This window comes from Notothenia coriiceps, unplaced genomic scaffold (assembly GCF_000735185.1).
Source record: "Notothenia coriiceps isolate Sejong01 unplaced genomic scaffold, NC01 NC01_scaffold00012900, whole genome shotgun sequence".
Taxonomy (NCBI): domain Eukaryota; kingdom Metazoa; phylum Chordata; class Actinopteri; order Perciformes; family Nototheniidae; genus Notothenia; species Notothenia coriiceps.
The window spans coordinates 60986-80816 of NW_011345601.1; the positions used below are offsets into that span (position 1 = coordinate 60986).

Consider the following 19831-nt stretch of genomic DNA (forward strand, 5'->3'; position numbering starts at 1 on the left):
ATATAATTCATCCATTTCTTAAAATACTGTTGTTTTTTCAGTCATTTTGTACACTTGTTCTTGCTGGCTTAAATCTAGCATATAGGCTAGAATAGATAACTAAAGGAAAATCTTACACCATTATCCAAGGATAGCATTAGCTGACCATAGTAACATTGATGAAACATATCAGTCCACACTGCATTAACACTGCAATTTTTTTTTCTTAAGAGAGAGCTTTGTGTATTATTAATTTGTTATGATATCCTTTATTGTCTTAATTATTGTATTAATCTCACACTGTAAAGTACTGACTAGACTAGAGTCTTTACATTTTTAAAATAATTTTGTATAGTGCATGCTGACAGAAACACAATCATGGCTCACAGGGACATTTTATTGAAACATCTATCATCTATGTGATAAGAAACAACTTTGTTTTTTTTCTATCGAGTTTCTATCAAGTCAGTACGTTTGATTTTTAAATGGCCTAATGTGTGTAACAAAGATAGCATTGTCAAAAACTGATTCCCAGCAGTTCCTGATTGGGGTGTTATAATAGAGAAGCAACAGAGCAGTGACAGTGCCACAGTGCCATCTCTGTATTCTGCACAGTGAATCAGAATCATGCTGTGTAACAATCTGCTGCGGTATAGGAAATCCACTGACTGCATATTATGTTGTTGTGGTTTGCCGTTGGATTACTTGCACATAGGCTATTATGGCGATACAGACAAATAATGGGCTATAGTACAGGCTGAAGATTACAACACCATCATTAACCAGCCTATTTGAATCACTAGATTCAGCCGTGGAATTGGTTTTCTAGAAATGTTATCTACTAATAGTAAGCTATGTATTGGAAACATTATTGACATGATTCCATTATTTTGATAGAGTGAGAATTATTGATCTGAGCAGTGTGGCTTTTTGATGCAGTGTTCACACTCCAGTTGTTTCTATTTCAGGTTCAGTAAATTGGAGAAGATGGATACAATCACAGAAGAAGATGTAAATCCTCAAACCCAGATTGAGCTTGCTGCACCTCCCTCCCCCAAGCGACCAAGGACAAATTGCACGATGACAAACGACCACAGTGGCAAGAGCAGGTTTGACTTCCCAGAGCTTCTGACTTTTAGGAAAGCCATCAGCTCTCCATCATCAACAACTATCTTGCAGGAGAATACGGGCCTAGAATCCATGGCAGAATGTGGGGATTTTAAAGACACTCAATTGACTGTCACCCCTATTAGTAGGTTGACTACTTCACACACTGACGACGCGCATACAGGATCATCTGAAGTCTGTGTGATCCCTGCTGAAATAAGCTCCAAACCTCTTTTGATGGATGAGCAGGGTTCAGTTTCTGAGACTAACACACTCAGTGTATACATGGAAGATGATGCAGGTGGGGCATTAGCAGAGTCTTTCACTTTAAAAGAAACGTCCAGTCATCCTGATTGCAATCGGCTGGGGAAATCACTTGAAGACGAGCCCCCTGGTGGTTGCAGTCTTCAAGCAAGTAATGACGAAGATGGGATACAGGTGCAAAACAGTGTCAGTCAAATCCAAGCATTCACCTTCAGTTCAAGTGATGAGAGGGTCAGATGTCAGTCTGATTCCAAGGTTGAAGATGCGCCACATAACACAGGTTTCTGCGATACATGGAGCCAATCTGAGAGTAATCAGAAGAGGGGTGAGCTCGGATTTAGTGAGAATATCCTTCTCATTGAAGAAAAGGCAGATGGTTGCAGCGCAATATCTTCCCCGGATTATACAGACTCTAAATTATTCTGCTCTTACCCTGAAGAGCATCCCTACGTGATCTTGGCAGAAAGTGTAAAAAATGAGGAAGAAATATTACAATTGCATATCTGTGAGAAGGAAAATGTTGCCGTCTGTGAGGGGGAAACAAAAGGCTGTGATAATGAGAATGCCATGAGCAAGAGCTCCATCCCTTCTGCTGCTGAATGTGCTGAGGGATCAATTGTTTGTTATGATGTGGTATTAGCCACAAATATTGCAATTGAGAGTGTGAGTCACGAAGCCAAAGACTTCTGTGCGGTTAAAGGAGAGCATGCTGCTGGCAAGATGATAGCCAAAGCCGGGAGTGAAACGGCCGATCACACAACAGACACTCCATTGCCTGCAAGAATCAGTCAAGGGCCTGCTGGAGGAGATAATGAGGCAAGCCCTTTCAGTGTAATTGACCCTGCAATCTGGATTGAAACTGACAAGGAGGCTGAAAAGAAACGTCGAAACTCAGAGAGCACTGCAGATGTGGAATTATTTGCATTGGGAAAAGTCTGCGAGATGGAAACACCGCTTACGCCCTGTTGTGACGTCGGACTGTCACAGGAGGTTTCGGCTCCTGACCAGTTCAATCACCAAAACAGAACACAGTGCAGAGATGAAAAAGAAATCTCATGGCAGTCACACTCAGATCCACAGGCTTGTTTACTCACCACAGACGAAACGCACAGAACGACTGGCAACGAAGGCAGCTGTCACTGGCAATCCAGCCCCAGCAGAAGTCCCTGTAGGCCAGCCCATCCTCCTCCTGCAGGGGGTGGAACACAAGAAAACCATGACACTGAGGAACATCAGATGAAAGAGCCGGATCAGTCAAGCTGTTTTCCTGTCAGTCCGAAGACACAGGAGGTTGAATATTTTGTAACAAATGATGAAATCGCCAGAATGGATGGGGAAACTGAGATGAAGGAAAGAGAAGGAATTAAAAGTTTCAAAGAAGAAATAAGAACTGAAAACTCACCAGTCATGGAGGGAAATCTTCTGCACAAAGTAGAAAATCACATTGAACACGCAACTGAAGAACCAACTGGTGACTGCATGGTATACATCAACTGGACAGAGGGTAATATAAGTAAACATGGCAACACATTCACACACCTTGATGAGAAATTGGGAAATAACGTTGAATGCTTCTCTGATCACTCATACAATGTTGTGATAACAACAATGGAAGGGAAAACAGAGGAACAGGAAAGAGAAGAGGCAAGTGTTAAAACTGATGTGCAATATTTAGAGATATTAGAGAAATCCGAGCATGATCAACAACAGAAAGAAAACATGACTGAGGAATGCATCAGTAATTGTACAGAGGACAAAACAAGCAAAATCAACGAGAAACAAGAAAACAAGCTTGGTTTCTCTGATTACCAACACAGAGCTGAGACATTCATGCTTGAAAATAAAGATGACCTTTCGGCTTTCACTTCCCCCCCAACAAGCGATGCAGTTGTGCCAAGTCCTCATGAATTACACCATTTACAAAATGCTGACAGCAACCCCACAGCCCTAAACGCTACTGACAGATTTCCCCTTGTGCCATCTGCCTTAACTCTCAACGACCGTGTGCCGGGGGGCTTTGACACTTTCGAAAAGATCCAGCTCTCACTTGAATATGAGGATGGCCTGAGCAACAGCCCTCTCCTTACAAGCCTAGACGGGCAGCAACAACTTCAACACTCTATGCCAGAGGCAGAGAGCAATGAGCATGAGAAGGTACCAGAAGAGGAGGAGAAGGAGATGGATTTATTTGAATGTCACACTGAGTACATGGCTAAGGGATTTTTAAGTCAAGATACCAGTTATAATCAATTCCCAGCATGTACCCCAGCATCATCGGCCCCTGTCATTGCTATTGGTCGTCCAGAGCAACAGCCTAACTGTGAATCATCCTTTAATTCCTTTGAGTGCTTCGGGGTTGAGCTAGACTCACGATCAATGCCCTTCCCTGTTCCCTCCAAGAGCGACAGTCTAGCCTCCGATGTGAATGACGAAAAGTTTGAGATGAAAAAACAATTTGACATGGTGTTGCGAGAGTTGAACTTGTATTTTGAAATCAGTCTGGGTGATTTGGCGAGTGAGAGCAGAGCATCATCACCTGAGCAGGTTATAGATATAACTGAAGCCCTGAAGGATGACACTTCAATCTGCAAAGAAGAACACCTCAGAAGCCCAGAAGGAGGAAACTATAGAGACACATCATCAGGTAACTGCAAGCAGAACACAATTAATACATCCATATTATAACAAAGGACTGGTTCCAGTAGTATTGACATCAGTTATGAGGTACAGCTGTAAACACCAAAATAAACTTTTCTTTGACCATTCAGATTGATGGCTATCCATGTTTCAATTACAAATGCCACTGTCTTTGTCTTAGTTTCCTACACTGCAATAGATACTGAAACTGAAGTAGAACTGTAGCTCTGTGGGCAAATCTTAAAACAATATTTTGACTTTTCTGGGGGGGAAACTCTTATTTGCTTTGATGCCGAGAGTCTTATCTGGTTGCTTGGAAACCTCACGGTCACAACAACCCTCCAGGAAGTGACTGCTAACAAAATCATACATCCAGTAACCCCCGACAAAATCACAACTTTTTGCTTGCTACTGGAAATATAATAATGTTTGAATGTAACTCTTGGCAAATATTTTTGTAAATCTGTGAAAAAAAGGAGAAAGAAATGCACTTAAAATGTATTTACCATAGGATTTTACTTTTTAATAATATTGTAAACATTTCTTTTAACATGTTAACAATTCTTTACATTTTCAAGTCAAATTTTAAGCACAGAACTAATTGTAATAAACAACACTGCCAATTCAGCAAAAGTTAGAAAATTAAATCAAAGTCAAACTGTCTGCTCCTCTTTGAATAATTAGACACATTTCAGATAAAACATGATCATTAGGCAAGAGAACAGACCGTCAGTTTTTTTATTTGTCTTTTTGACACCACAATAATGCGGAAAAGAAATGCCAGAAAAACCTCAAGCATCACACACTGCTCCCATACTAATTATTTGCTGTGTGTTGCATATTGTTCAGATGATGCGGATGAAGCTGGCAGCCTGGAGATGTGTGGAGGCGATGCAGTGGTTTCTCGTCCCTCTGGCCCCTGGGACGGGGAGCAGGAGGTGCCCCTCGGCAGCCACCTGGGCCAGGAAACATCCATGCGCCCTGCAGAGAAACAGAAAGGTTTGTTGTTTTATTTTTCAAAAGATTAAAGTCAGCCAAAAAAGTTTATTATGCCTTTGGGAAGAAAATAAGTGTCCCTGTAATCAGTGTTCATAACAAGGGTGAAACTAATTAAAATGTGTTCGGTCGACCGGAAAACTTCTTTGAAGCAAAAATAAACAATTCAAATAAAGTCTGAAAAACGGTGGTTGAGATTGGTTTAATTAGAGCTAAGTGTTCTTTTGTTCCAGTGTTTTTAGTACCGCGTTTATTTTCCAGACTGTCGGGTGACAGGCTTTCAAAAGGGCAGCTAGGTTAATTCATTGAGGGAATACAATTGCTTTTATTGATTTGTCTTTTCATATTGACTCAGCTTCCTGTCATTAATGTTCAAATATGAATTTCCCTTAATTAGCTGCCATTGAACGATAACAATGGCATGAATGTTGTTTAAGGATAAACAGAGAAATAAAAAAGACAGAATTAGCAGGTCCCTTCTCGCTGTCTCTAACCGTCAATGTGTTTATTTTTCAGACACCCGGGAGATGGAGCAGAAAAAGATAATGTGGTCTCCGTCCTTCGGGTGTCAGCCGCTCGTGGATCAACTGAGCCACAGTGAGTTGTTATTGTAGTTGCAGACAAAAGACCCTGAGCATTTTATTGATAGAATGTAGGTCTTGGTTTCAAGATTCTGTAAGAAAGGGCACTTTACAAATAATTTGAAAGGTTTTTAATGTCCTTCCATATTGTTAGTTGACAATTTTATGAATCAGTGTAGTGACTTTTCAGGTACTTTGACCATATTGTGACATAAAAGTAAACTGAGAACGTAAAAGAAAGAAAAACAAAAGTATGTGACCAAGCATAGCAGCTGCTCTCCGCTGCATTATAAACCCCAGTGTGTCTGCTGGGAGTTAAGTGTGCTGTCCTCTGAATGTTTAAAAGGAGCATCAGGCTAACAACCTGTGTACCAGGAGATGAGACGTGTTCACCTTGTCAGAATGAGGAAATAAATCAAGTCTAATAGCATGCCTTCTGTCTCCGCACATTGTGAAGGACTATGTTAACCTTGTCAGCTTTGGAAAGGAAAATAAACCATCACCATTTGTTCTTTACAACCTCTAACAGAAACCAAGAGGCAGAATATTATGTGGGGCTTTGGAGCCCAAACAAATGCATACACAATGCTCAATGGAGGGTACCAGGCACACAGGACTGCTACAGATGTAGCGATTCATTTCAGACAGTTTGGAACGCGAGGGCCGTGATTGGTACGTGATCTGCCCTCGCTCAAGGGAAAACCTCCAGCTTGACTTGAGACCGCCCCCGTGATAGATAAATGTAATTATAATGAAGCCAGCTGCAATGGATCATTGATCCACCAGGGGGTGCAGTGGGGTTCCACACTGGAGCTCATGTGAAATAAAGTGAGATACAGTACGCTGGATGTACAGCGGAACTTTGTTATGATCCATATGTCACGGATATCATACTACTGTGCTAAATAAGAGACATGTAATCATTTACAAAACATCACCATGTTGTTATTTAACAAAATAATTTTATTATTCGAAAAAAACGAACGGGATGAAATGCAGCCCGGCTCTCGATTTTTAATCCTAATTTAATCATCATCTTCACCACGATCATTTATGTTTATGTTCGCCGAATTGACATGAAATCACTGACACATATGAATATACTGTATTCAACTTCATTAAAACGTTATTAACGTGCCTAAACTCAGTAATTCACCAAAAATATGTATATTTTAATGGAGCTTCGTCGGTCGATCAGGATCCCAAAGCGTAGCGGAGGGATCCTGATCTGCATGAAGGGTGTTATTTTCCCCATAAGGAACAAGTCGCTGCAAATTATCCCGCTTATTACATGGCCACATTCTCAACAAAGTAACGACATGACTCCCAATATTAATTGAAATGCTTTTATGGATTTAGAAAATAATTGTATTGATTTAAGAAATAGTTGTATTGATTTAAATTGACATGCATCCGCTAAGAAAAATAGTCCGTTGTTACCGTTTTTTAAACAGTCTGAATGAAACGGCAGCTCTCAGCTGTGTATTTACACAACTAATGGCCCATCAACCACAGCTCTCTCCCCCCCTCCCCCCTGATCTTTCTTCTCCAGCAGCTAAATTAACAGGAGGTTACTCTGAGTGACCATAGACTGTATGTGACAAGCTTACAGTTAGTGACGTAACAACACCATAAAAGCTGGTGGGTTGAAAGCAATACGGGAGGTAAAAACAACTAGAATAATTCTGATTCATTTATTGTGGCTTTTATGTTTTAGGTATAAAATGTTATATAATTCAGGCTTATAGTTCACCCTTCTCTAAAAGCCTTCAACAACGACAATATTCATTGTAATTTAATAAATCCTTCCAACACACATTGTAAAAAATAGCCTACTGTAAGTTAAGAAATCATTTCAATCATTTCAATAAGTACATCTTCCAACAATAACATTATAAATAGTAACATAGCTGAACATGGTATTGCACATTTAGCTTTGAGTGTTACCGATCTGAGATGTTTTTATTACATGAATTAAGGTGACTGAGGCTTTTTAACATACAGGGATGCAAACTCATCAGGTATGAAAAAGGTGACAAGGATCCGAGCCCCCGGGTCCCCCACCCCACGGAATAACAGAGGATTTTAGCAGAACAACTAAAGCAGCAGTGTTAATAATAACAGAAACGCCAAAGAATCACATCTAATAGAAATATATAAAAGCATTTATTTTAAATTGTGTAGCAGTCAGTTTATCATTTTGGCAGCAGTATTGAACATTTTGAAAATGTATTTTCATGCCTCTGTGCAAGGCTTAAGTCTTTCTATCTTTATAGCCACATGGTGTAAAGTAACTAAGTTCATAAACTCAACAAGTACTATACTTGGGCACAATTTTGAGATACCGTAATTTTCGGACTATAAGCCGCGCCTTTTTTCCGATTTTTCGCCGCTGCGGCATAAGCCGCAGCGGCGAAAAATCGGAAAAAAGGCGCGGCTTATAGTCCGAAAATTACGGTATCTCAAAATTGTGCCCAAGTATAGTACTTGTTGAGTTTATGAANAAAAATGGTGAATTGTTTTTAATTACATTTACTCGCCTTTGCAAGTGTGTGTGGTTGTTAGAGTTTTAGGTTTTCCTGTTCAGGCTCGTCTGTGTGGGGAAAGATATACACATATAGTTTCATGGAAGTACACGCGTGCACAGAAGCTGTAAGAGCATTAAGACAGTACGAGTACATAGGCTAAAACCAAAACACTAAAGATAGTAACCTTGCAATTTGAATAAGCTCGTGAAACCATTTTCACTATTTTTACATTTTTTATAGACGAAATTGAACTAAAGAAATAAATGGTAGATTAATCGCATATTGAAAATTTAGGTGTCAGCTGCTAAACTAATTATAATAGTTATATTTATTAATTAATTAAGATAAGATATTACTGTATTGATCCCAATTTGGAAATTTTGTGTTGCAGCAAGCATACAGAAAAACAAATTATAGTTATTATATATACAAATATTCGTGAGGGATGGAATATTAATGAATATAAATGTAAAATGTACATTGATTTTACGCCAAGAGAAGCTTATGGAGCAGAGAGTTCTCTGCCAGCCAGAGGTGATTTGTTATTAGTCCAGATATTGTCAAAAACTGATTTCCCTGACTACAATCTTTAGTTACATGGTGAACGTTTATGCTGCGTTGTACTAATAAGACTTATCATATAAGCCCACACAGGTTTGTAATAGAGATGTATTCATTATCTTTACTTTATGTGCGGTCTTTTCAGCATCCGCCATCTCTATATAACGGCGATACAGTCACTACCATTCCCTATTTACATTTCACCGTGACATGGACAAAAATGTAACGTCAGCTTACCTTCATAGGCACGAACCAGACTCTCCTTTGGAAAACATGGCCGGGAAACGATAGTAGAACAAGCCGTTTCATGGCGAAGACCCTGTGGCTGCAACCACGGAGCAAGAGCAACAACCATTGCGTAGCTTAACTAGTGTAGCGCTAGCTTTAGGTAACGTTAGCCAACGAAACGGAACGCGAGTAAAATTGGAAACACTGGTAATTAATTATTCTATAATTTGTAAAACTACGGTGTTAAAACGACAATTTCAAAATACAGATATCTAATGGTCAGATATAGATATACAGATACTAAAGATAGGCCAGCGTACTTGCGTTCAAGGCAGACACACAGGGGAGAAACAAAACCTTAGCGGGCGGAGTGTGTATACCGTGTTCGCGTAATGACGGGGTACGCACGCCGGCCTCGACCAATTATCGGCTGTCCGTCCTATTCAGCCATTCGGGGTAATCGAGACCATCGTTTTTTGTCGACACGGTAAAGCTGCCGCAAAATCCCCAGGTGGGGTCAGCTGATGTATGTTAAGTCGGTTAGAACAAAAACGTCTCTTACCTTCTTAAAGTTTGGCGGTGGCCCCCTGTCCGACCACGACCGTATTTTCGTTTCCAAAACCCCCTATGGACAAGGAAAGTGGCATGTGCTTTTGTGGAGGTATATTGATGTGTGAGAGTGCTAAGTGCTAACGTTACTCGGGTTTTTACGAACGCGTCGCATGCGGTTCTGCGGCTATATGCTCGTCCCCCTGTCCATCACGCTGTCTTCCACAGGGTGTCAAACGGGGCGGACAGCGGCCCAGACTGGCTGTTCGTGCCCAGCTCGCGACGTAGTGTGAGGTGTCGCGCCAGTCGTTCGGAGTAGCTAGCAGGCGACGTTCCCCAGCTTGGCTGAGCGGTTCTAGCGGCCACCCGCAAACCCTGGACGCGGAAGGAAAAGACAAGGACATCGGGGCTCCACAGACAGTTCTCCGGCTTAATGGAAAGGGCTACTTTCAGGCAAGAAATTGACGCACGCCCTTCAAGTCGAGAGAGAGCAGTCGAGCTGCATGGAGGCTCTAATGGGCCGGCGCTTCCGGCCTTCATCGCGGCGGAACGGGCCCGATCGGTCGCGAGACCTTTCATCCGATGTGCTGGCTTCAATCTACCAACCCTTCTGCAGGCAGGCAAAAGGGCTTAAGCTACATCCATCGAAAGCTACTTATCCTCCCGGACTCACGTACGCCAGTACTGGCACACTAAGTGCGTCGATAGACGGCTAGCAGGTTCAGTGGCACAGGCTGAGGCTTCGCCTCCTCCCGCGCCTTCACCGCTGAAAAGGCAAGGAAAAGGAGAAGAGGAAAAAGAGAGGAATGAAAAGGAAAATGAGGTGAAGAAGAGAGCAAAGATAGAGAACAAGGAAGAGATAAAGCCTCATAAAAGAGATGAGAACGAAGAAAAAGGAGGAAAAAAGAAAGAACGGTAAGAAAGAGAAAATGAGAGGAAAGAGAAGAAGAATAAGGATGAGAGAAAAAGATGAGAAGTTGGTTTATGGCAGGTTGCCTTTAGGTTCAGGGTTAAAGGTGGTATTCAGCAGTTCGCCGGGTTACGCGTTACAGCATGCGTTATGCGGCGGGGTAAATATACCGTACAATGCTCAGTAAGTACGCCAGTTTCAAAGCTTCAACCACGCCACGGGATTGCTGCCATCCGTGTTTTTTTTGGGGGGGTCTTTCAAGGGAGAAAGAAGATGTTCAATGTAAGATGATAGGAAGGGACAGTCTAAATCACCCAACCAGCACATCAGCATTACCGTCTCACCGTGGGTAATTAAACTGCTGATTAAGCTAGTCCATATATCAGGGCTCGACAGTAACGGTTGCAGGTTGCATGGGCAAACATCAGACAAATGTCAACCACTTCTTGGACTTTGGTTGCCATCAGTGGCAACCAGTTTTAACATAAGAAATAAGGACAGCAAAACGTGCACCCCAAAATAGATAAATGTTCATATTTTTTAAGAGTGATATTTAATTGTCGTGACCAGTCGGACTTGATATCTTAAATTGCACTGCCATCGGCGTGATTACGGAGCCAGAAAGCGATGCACGTTTACTGCGCGTGCGCGGTCGCGTGTGTTTGTTTACACAATGGCAAAGCAAATAAGTTGTTTTGACTGTGTTCGGTAAAAGAGGTTCAGCGCAAGACACCTCAACTTCGTCAGAACGAATGTTCAAAGTGATTCACTGATTGAAGCGTAAGGTAACCACGAACGAAAGCGAGGGAGAGACATGTTTCATTCGTGTGTGCGGTAGAAAGTTCGTTCAAAATAAGAGTCCGAGTCTTATTACCTGTAGCCGAACAATAAAAGTGCAAAACGGGAACTTTACATAGAAAAATGGTTGCATCAATTATAATCAATTCTATAAAAAGGTAAACACATTTTAAATAATATTTAATATAGATTTAAGGTAATTTATACGGCATCGAGAGGAATTAGTATCAAATGGTTGGTAAAGCTATGAGGTTTTCCATGTTCCTTAACGCATTAGACAATGTATCTAGTACTGGCCAATCAAGAGACTTCAATGCCTGAGAGGGTCCAATGGACGGTTATGGTGGGGTCGAGCACAGAAGGTCAAGGAAAAGCCACGTCTTGAAAGGGAAGACAACGGATGATCAGAAGACTAGCGAGGCGTGTCATAGATTCATTGGACGGGATCTCATGAAGAACAGGGAGCGAGAGGCAGCGAGACTACTGCATTTCCCGGGCCCGACGGATACGACCAGCGCATGATGGAGGTGTGGACACCAGTCTTACTACCACTGTAGGTTCGAGAAGTGAACGTGCGGTCTAAATTACTGCTAGTGTGAAAGCGATTGTGAGACATGTCTTTTGGCAAACTTTTGCCATTATTAATGATGTATGAACTGTATAGCATCTTGAATTGATTTGTGAAAACCCTCATCCCGTTTATCTAAAAAAGGGCAACCGTATTTGTTCAGTTTGGCAACGCAAGAAAGCGGTATGCCTGGTTTCCAGCCTGGCCAACACCACTTTTAAAAGTTAGCGTTGTGGAAGAGGCCTCGGTGCCTATATCATGGGTCATGTTCAGTATTTTTACCTAGCAAATATTTATTTCATGTTGCTCATAATTGCACTCATATATTTTGGTTGTCACTAATTCTATGGTTAACAGCGTTTGATATTTCATGACATCATTTGTACTCAAGCTACAGCCGCATTTACATTTGTCTACAGTCTCGCTCTTCGCCGGGCTCGGCTCGTGCCAGCTATCCAAGATCTCTCCGGTCCTATGGTAAACAGCATATACTTGGTCGGTGGGTGTCTTAAGAGCATTTTCAGGGCCTCGTTCAGGATAGGTGCAGCGCAACCTGCCGCAATCAAGGTAATTATTCCTCCTTCCCTACAACAACCTGCTTCTCATCCTACATTCGTCCGAACTCAGTGGCCGTGCTGGCTATCCAAGATCTCTCCAACCCTTAAAATTTGGTACGTACTGCATATAACTGGTGGTGGTTCTAGCATGTCGGAGCACGTATATCTCGCCCCGCGGGGCTCATGTTTATTCCTTGCATTGTCAACCCTGTACGTCCAGGTTGTAACCTTCGGTCTGTATTAAAAATGTGTCCCTGCGAAGTTCAGGTTGCCCCGTACGTCCGGCCACCCCCGGGATGCCCTGTACGTCCTGAGGGATGCCCCGTTCGTTCCGGGATGCCCCGTATGTCCGGGCAACGCCCTGTAATGTCCAGGACGCCCCTGTACGTCCAGGGATGCCCCGTAGCGTCCGGGACGCCCCGTACGTCCTGTATGTCCAGGATGGCCTGTACGTTCAGGAAGCCCTGTACGTCCAGGGAGGATGCCTAGGAGGCATCAGTATGTCTGTAAATCCCACATGTATTAACCTCGTCATTTCATCCATAGATTTCCATGCATCCCACAAGGTAAGATTTCAGTCACGTTCAGTACTCATACTTTCGCACTTCTTTTGGGGTTCAACGGAAGACGGGGGTTCTTCCCTTCCCGAATACATCCTCACAAAACCTGGGCCTAATCGCCAAACACCATTTCATTCACTGTTACTAAACTGTTCATCATTATATTTCATTGGGTACTTATATGTGACCCGATAATAAACTGTATTTCCATTACATCACGTCTCTCCGTGAGTTGCAAATGAAGCTCAGCGCAAGTTCAGGCAGGAAGACCTATGACTTCGTTTACTGCGCGTCAATGGCATACTCGCTCCCTTCACTAATATGATAGGGAGCGCCACTCCAGCTGAACCTACTCACTTTCCCTCCATTCACAAGGCGCCTAATCATGCACCTGTGTAATCCCTCTTGAATATATTGCTCTCCCCCTTTCCATCAGCTGTCTTCCAGGTGTCAACGCGCAACCCTCCTCCACCCCTTTCGGCCTCCTGCTTCCAACTCAGGGCCCAAGTCAACCTTCTCCCTTCAACGGACCTAACCACTTATCACCACCACCATTTCTAGGACCAAGGGGGGTTCATCGGAAACGGTTCTTCCCTTCACGATGACAATCCTACAAAACCTGGCCTAATGCCAAACACCATTTCATTCACTTGTTATAAACTGTCATCATTATGTTTCATATATAATGTGATCTTCATATTATCATCACGTTCTCCCTGTTTGAAATTATACGACTAAACAACTGATATATGGCTACATGATTCTCTTATATAGAATATGTTTTAAAGTATATCTTTATTATTTATACTTTTTAATTCAGTTTGTACTTACAAATCTTGGAGTTATGTTTTTAACCTCTTACAGTCTGATGATATAAATATACAATAAGCGTCTATGCAGCTAAGAGTATAACTACCCCTATTTGAGGGCTTTTAGGTTTGTGTGTTTTTTTTAAAATAGTAACCCCTTCCAGAGATGGGGTCTTTACTAAAAAAAAGATAGAATATATTACACTACTTCGTTACACTCTCACATAAACTATCGTTACTTTACCCGTAACTTTACTCGCAGGGCCGGCCGCCCTCCCTACAGCAGATCACGCCAGACTGCTAAAGTTTCAAAATGTCTCTTTAGTTTCAGTTCTCCCATTGTCGCATAAGCTGAATCACAGATAGCTCGCTGAATGTTTTCTATCTTGACCATGGCTGTCCTCTGTCTCCAGCTATCTGTATTTTGCGCAGTATATCTCTGAACGATGGTGATTCCACTGTGCAAATGGGCAAAATGTCCTCTACTATGAAGGATGCTACAAGCCTGTCCATCTCTGCTTTGGTTACCGGTCTTCCAAATTCTAATTTTTGCTGCTTCAGAGTCGGTGGCGGCGCACTCACAACATCCTCACTCTGGGTTCGGGGGTCCTTAGCTATTAGCTTCACCTTAGCATTTTTTCTTTGCAGATGTTTGTTGAGGTTTGACGTGGTGTTTACAGCCGTGGATAACAGCTTCTGGCCTGGACACAGTTTGCACCTCACAGTCACATTCCTGTCTATTCTTCGGACAAACTCAAAATAATGGGCATACCTCCACCCCTCGAAAGTTATCGCCGACTCAGCCATGTTTATGCAGCACTGCACGCAGAGATGTGGATGCGCAAGTCGCGCAGATTACGTAAACCTGCGGCGGAAACCCCTCTTGTCTGTCAGTGTAACGAAGTAACGCGTGTCGGGGCAATGTTAGTAACTGTAGTGTGATTACTGAATTATAAAAGTAACGCGTTACACTACTCCGTTACCGACAAAAGTAATATTATTACTTTGTAACGCGTTACACCCAACTCTGCCCCTGTCCATATGTTTATTCTGGGGTAGTAGATTTAAACTATAGGGCTATCACTATGGGCAGCAACACTGTAAATATTGACAAATAAATCCAGCAAAATGGCACAAAAAAAAACTGGTAGTGGTAGCGGTAGTGGTGTATAATTCCCGGCCTGACTTATTGTCCCAGTCCGGCCTTGTAGGTCCATCTTCACTGAAGACACAACATTTGTATTTATAAGTTACAGAAATCTTAAATCTCTCTATACAGTGAATCTGTATTTTATACTGTAGTTGGTCATGACTGGGCAGAGGAGGGATCACGAACATAGCCGACTCCCATCGTTTATTCCGAGTTGAAAGGATACACTAATCTCTTAAATCTTCAGGCAGCATATGGTGTGAAGTGTAAACAAACATATGAACTGGCATTCGTAGAGCAGTCTTGTTGACCATTCTGTGTGCAGGGCTTTAATAAAAGCTCAGAACAGCTGTCCGAGTCGCCCCCCTCATCCCCAATCCCCCACCGCGGAGTTGATCTAGGCTCCGTCATGAGTCAGCGGCTGTTTATTAAACCGACACTGCTGTTTGTCGAGCTCACACGGGTCTCTGTTCAGTCAACGCCAATTTAATTAAAGATTTTCAGGAACAGGCTAAACAATATCGCAAAGTTGTGTTGTAACACTCGACTGTCAAATCCTCTTATTGCCTTTTTTCTAGACTCGCTACGTTGCGATCTGCTCGGGACCAAAGTAGAGATTACTGTGCGTGCAGATCTGAGCAAATCAGCAGCGTCAATATTTCAAGTTTTCACAAATTGTCCACTTTTAGGTATTGGGCGAGATAAATCAAGTTTGATTCAACAACTTTGAAATCATTACAACCCACACTGAACACTATACTTGTCCAAAATCACAGCCAGAGTTGGTTTTTCACAATTTATCAACAGATTAATAATGTGTATCATGCACTTATGATGGAAGTATCCATTAAATGTAGAATCAAAGGGGTTTAGTTCTGGTCACTTTAATGGCATCACAGTGAAGCATTGGACTCAGCAGCCCGCTAGGCGATAGATATTCCAGAGTATTTTTAGTCTCCGGGTCGATCATCTGATTCTGCTACTGTGGCCCGGTGATTGCTATTGATCTGGAAAAGGCAGCAAATACATGCAGGCTTACCTTCTGTAAGGGAGTGTGTGTATGATTGAATAGACATATAGTGCTGTAATGTGTGTGAAATTGCATTTCACACACATTCTCTTAGCTTAAGCCCTGCTTGTTTGCTTTGGAGAGACGCTGTAGTCTGCCGACAGTGTGATACAGCTTCTGCTTTCATAATAATACAAAGATGCATCAGCATGTAGTGAAATGTGGCAGACAGATACCTTAAGATTGTTTACTCAAAGTAACCGTCGCACTATAAAGATTCTTTTCAACAAGCCATTATTTTCCTATTTGATCAGATGTTTTGCTTGTTAATGTCCGCATGGCTGACATTTCTGGAGGAAGCATGGGTCAAGAAGAAGTCGAAATTTGAGGCATATTGTGTGATACGCATTATTATCCAGACCTTTCCAATTGTAGGACAGTGTTTCTTTCTGCACTGGCGAACCATAGAAATTGTACAAGGGGTATTCCGCATTTTTAAGGTCTCTCCACAAGCATAATAACGTTACTCGGACTCTCATGATGGGAATATGCCAAGTTTACCCCTAATGAAATAATCAAATGAGTGCTGCCTTATCCCTTTAATTTTAGTGGTGGGGAAGAACTAAAAACAAAGGAATGTAAATCCCTGTCAGGTTTCATTTCTCAAATTGTTCAACATCTTGATTCCCCTGGTTATGCCGTTATATCATCATTTGCAGTACGTGATTTATACAGTGGTGCTTTTGTGAAAAGGGAGAGGAGTCATTTTGTAAGAAAAGAAGAAGCCTTGTCCCTGTTTCTAAAGGAACCCTGACACATCTGACGTAAATGAAAAAAAGAATTATCAATTTAATGCATGAACTATGATTTATTATTTATTATACATCTATCAAAAAGCGGATCAACCTTAACTGATTTTTCTGGTTGCTTTTGCCATTTACTGTAGACCATCAAATGCATGTTTTTTGTAATCTAGATGTGTCTTCCTTCTCTAGCTTCCATTGGGCAGGCTGGACCACACAAACACACATGCTGGCAGGGGTGGGGGTCTGTTTCGTGGGAGTGTGGGATAATATATAAAAGTGTCCATCGTAGCGGTTCTGTTTTTCAATATAGTGGAAAAGTAACTGTATATTAATGTGTGAACATTTAAAAAGTCGTGTTAGGTCCACATTGCACAAAATGCCGGGCTTGGTAAAAAAGCCAGAACTGGGCATGGGTCATTGTTAAACCTCAAAGTATTTCTCCATCAGTGAGTCCAATGCACATTGTTACTTAACATTTAAAAATAACAGTTTAACATAGAACGATAACAGTATTTACGGAAATCCTTTTGGTCACACTAACAACATGGCTTTGTATTGGTCAGCAGACATCATCCACAACTTCGGTCCAAACTGAAATATCTCAACAACTTTTGGATGGCTTGTCATGAAACTTATCATGAAACTTGTCATGTACAAAATTGCCATAGTGCTAAATAGTGAATGCATTCTAACACACTAAACCTAGACACCTAATACCCAACAAAAGAAAAAAATAAAGAAAACGCACTTAAGAGTTTTACTTCTGCACAAACACTTACAATGATATTGCTTGTTTGAAGTAAATATGTCAGCACTGTTCTTATTCTCCTTAGTTTGAATCTTTATGGTTTATTGCACTTATTGTAAGTCACTTTGGATAATAAACATTATACTTGCTTTAAATTAGCATGTTAGCATGCTAAGGTTAACATTCAACTTCCACTAGTGTGGAGCTGTGCCACCTGAAACTCCCTCATTTGGATAATCAGAAACACACTACAATGTAAACCGAACAATTCAAAATGAAAGATTACATCACATAAGGGTTAAAAACAGTTTTAAGCACTTGGTTATTCCTGGTGCTAATTATGTTGCAAATATAGAATTTTTTTTAAATGACCTCAAAATGTTCGATTAAAGTTCTATCTTAGACTAATCTTTCATCCACCAGCTGCAGCAGTTGGAGCATTTCCAAATTCACAGTCTATTTTCAAATGTACCTACAGTATGTAGGCCAAGTACTTTTTTTAGGACAGAGCATACTTCCTAATGATCAGTCTGGCTCGTTAACTGTATAACGGTCTGGAATTCATTTGCCACCCTCATTACAAAGCATGTTGTAATGCCTCATAATGCTAATTTTGAAATTTGAAAATTATGTAAGAATAGTGCATTGCTTACGCACTCCACTGCACTGCAAGTGAAGTGTTACTAAAAACAAAAGATTACTGGCCTGTGTGTAATTGATAGGAAATACAAATGGATGGAATGAATTTCCAGACAAAGCATGGAACATTAAGTTAGTGTATATCAATTTTTTTAGAAATACAAACTGTCTTTATCCATGGCCGGGGGGGAATAGGCTTTCAGCTACAGAGTGAAGAAATATCCATATCCATGTGACAAATCATCAAACAAACTAAATATGGCTCAGATGCAACTAGCATTGACAAATTCATTATTACCTGGGAAAAACCTCTAATTCAAGTCCTTCAGCTTTCAGACTGTGCCTGATTAAAAGAATGCGTAGCGTCTGAATCCAATTATTTTTGGAAAGCTGCACCTTGAATGTTATATTCACAAGAAAAATAAATCCAACCATTTTGATTCAGACATGTGATCAGGTGAGAAAAAAGGAAAGAAGTTTGAAAAAACATCAGTCAAGCCAAGAATGGTTAAATTGCTTTGATAAAATACAGGGGGGTTCCTGCTGACAAAAAGGGAATAATTGGAGATAGATTTAAGAGAACAATCCTAATTGGTCTTTTTAAAAACAAAATGAGAGAAGTATTTTGTACATTTTTATTCTGGTCTTTAACAAAAAGACTCAATAAACCACCTCAAGTTTCAGATCATCAGTTACAATGCCAGGTTTAACAGTCAGGCAACTGGTGTTTGAAGCAAATTGTCTTTCATTCTGCTGTAAGGCTGCACAATTAATCAAAATGTTATCGAAAGAGCAACACAGACAAATGCAAACGCAGTATTTGGTAAAGGCAACATATGTGAGGATATCTGATTTAAGTATTGTTGCAGTGCAGAGAAGTCCCAGCCAATAAAAACAAATCTAGAGAGGGGGGGAGAGATACTCCGCCTGGAGGGAATTTGGGGATTTTAGCCATTGCAGACCATTAACACTAGGAAAAGGGAAAACCCCAAAAAGTTAGAGTATAATAGTAGTCTTTAAATAAAACATCCTTGTATGGTACAGATCCTAATTGTAATTCATTTGTTTAAGTACCCTTTAATATTGAAAATCATATCGCAATTGCAATATCACTTTCAACAATCGCAATTACTTACTTTGTCCTAATCTTCCAGCCCTACAACGCTGCTTTGTAAACAACCCAGTAAAGAAAAGTAAGCAGAGAAAATATGGCTCTGCTATTTATTCAAACAGATGCAGTCAAGCTGTCATTGTTTTCCTCGCTTCTACCCACTGGATCTGTCTCCAACATGCACTCTAACCGCCTGACTTAAGAACAAAAACAATCGCGTTTACTTCACACTTAGGGAGCTGCGGTTTGCAGGAAAACAAACCCAAACAGAGCTTGATACCATCGACCTGGGGTGTCACTGCCACTGCCACTAGGACAAGTGCTGAATCCATGTTCAAATCAGATCAGTATCTATGCACCTGTTGCATCTGGGAACCTGCTCAACGTTTAGTGAGGTAAACAGCATTCATGTCAGACTAGCAGTCAATAGCTTCATCAGAGAGGTAAGAGATAAGGAGGGTTTCATTTGAAATCACCTCAGTTATATTTATTGTTTTGTTGTGCTCCAGCAGTGGCAGGAAGTTGCTTACATTTAAATGTGTTTGTCTGTCACTATGACAAGAAGTACATTTAGTTGAGGATGTTTTTGAAAAAGAGTGAATCTAATTAGGATCTATGTAGTTTTGCCGTGGAAAGTATTCAATCATTTGGCAGGAAATATCAGCCCACAGCTGACAAACTAATTAGACAAAGACATATGTTGACTATCATTGTTTTCCTGAGAAGTACCTTTGTC

General features: G+C 41.2%; 1 protein-coding gene across 1 annotated transcript; it reads left to right on the forward strand.

The window, feature by feature from the left end:
- Window positions 1–3069: 3069 nt before the first annotated feature.
- LOC104947665 (uncharacterized) lies at window positions 3070–9749 on the forward strand. The gene is made up of 5 exons (XM_010773723.1): window positions 3070–3994; window positions 4837–4986; window positions 5500–5580; window positions 6094–6163; window positions 9659–9749. Exons 1-5 carry the CDS (start codon window positions 3070–3072, stop codon window positions 9747–9749), a joined length of 1317 nt encoding a protein of 438 aa, XP_010772025.1.
- The last annotated feature ends 10082 nt before the right edge of the window (window positions 9750–19831 follow it).

What these genes read in the sequence shown, in the direction of transcription:
- LOC104947665 (XM_010773723.1), top strand. Translation starts at nt 3,070, where the DNA reads ATGACTGAGGAATGCATCAGTAATTGTACAGAGGACAAAACAAGCAAA. An exon ending in CCCTGCAGAGAAACAGAAAG is followed by an intron (nt 4,987 to 5,499) that starts GTTTGTTGTTTT and finishes TTTATTTTTCAG; the next exon opens with ACACCCGGGAGATGGAGCAG. An exon ending in TACACAATGCTCAATGGAGG is followed by an intron (nt 6,164 to 9,658) that starts GTACCAGGCACA and finishes TGTCTTCCACAG; the next exon opens with GGTGTCAAACGGGGCGGACA.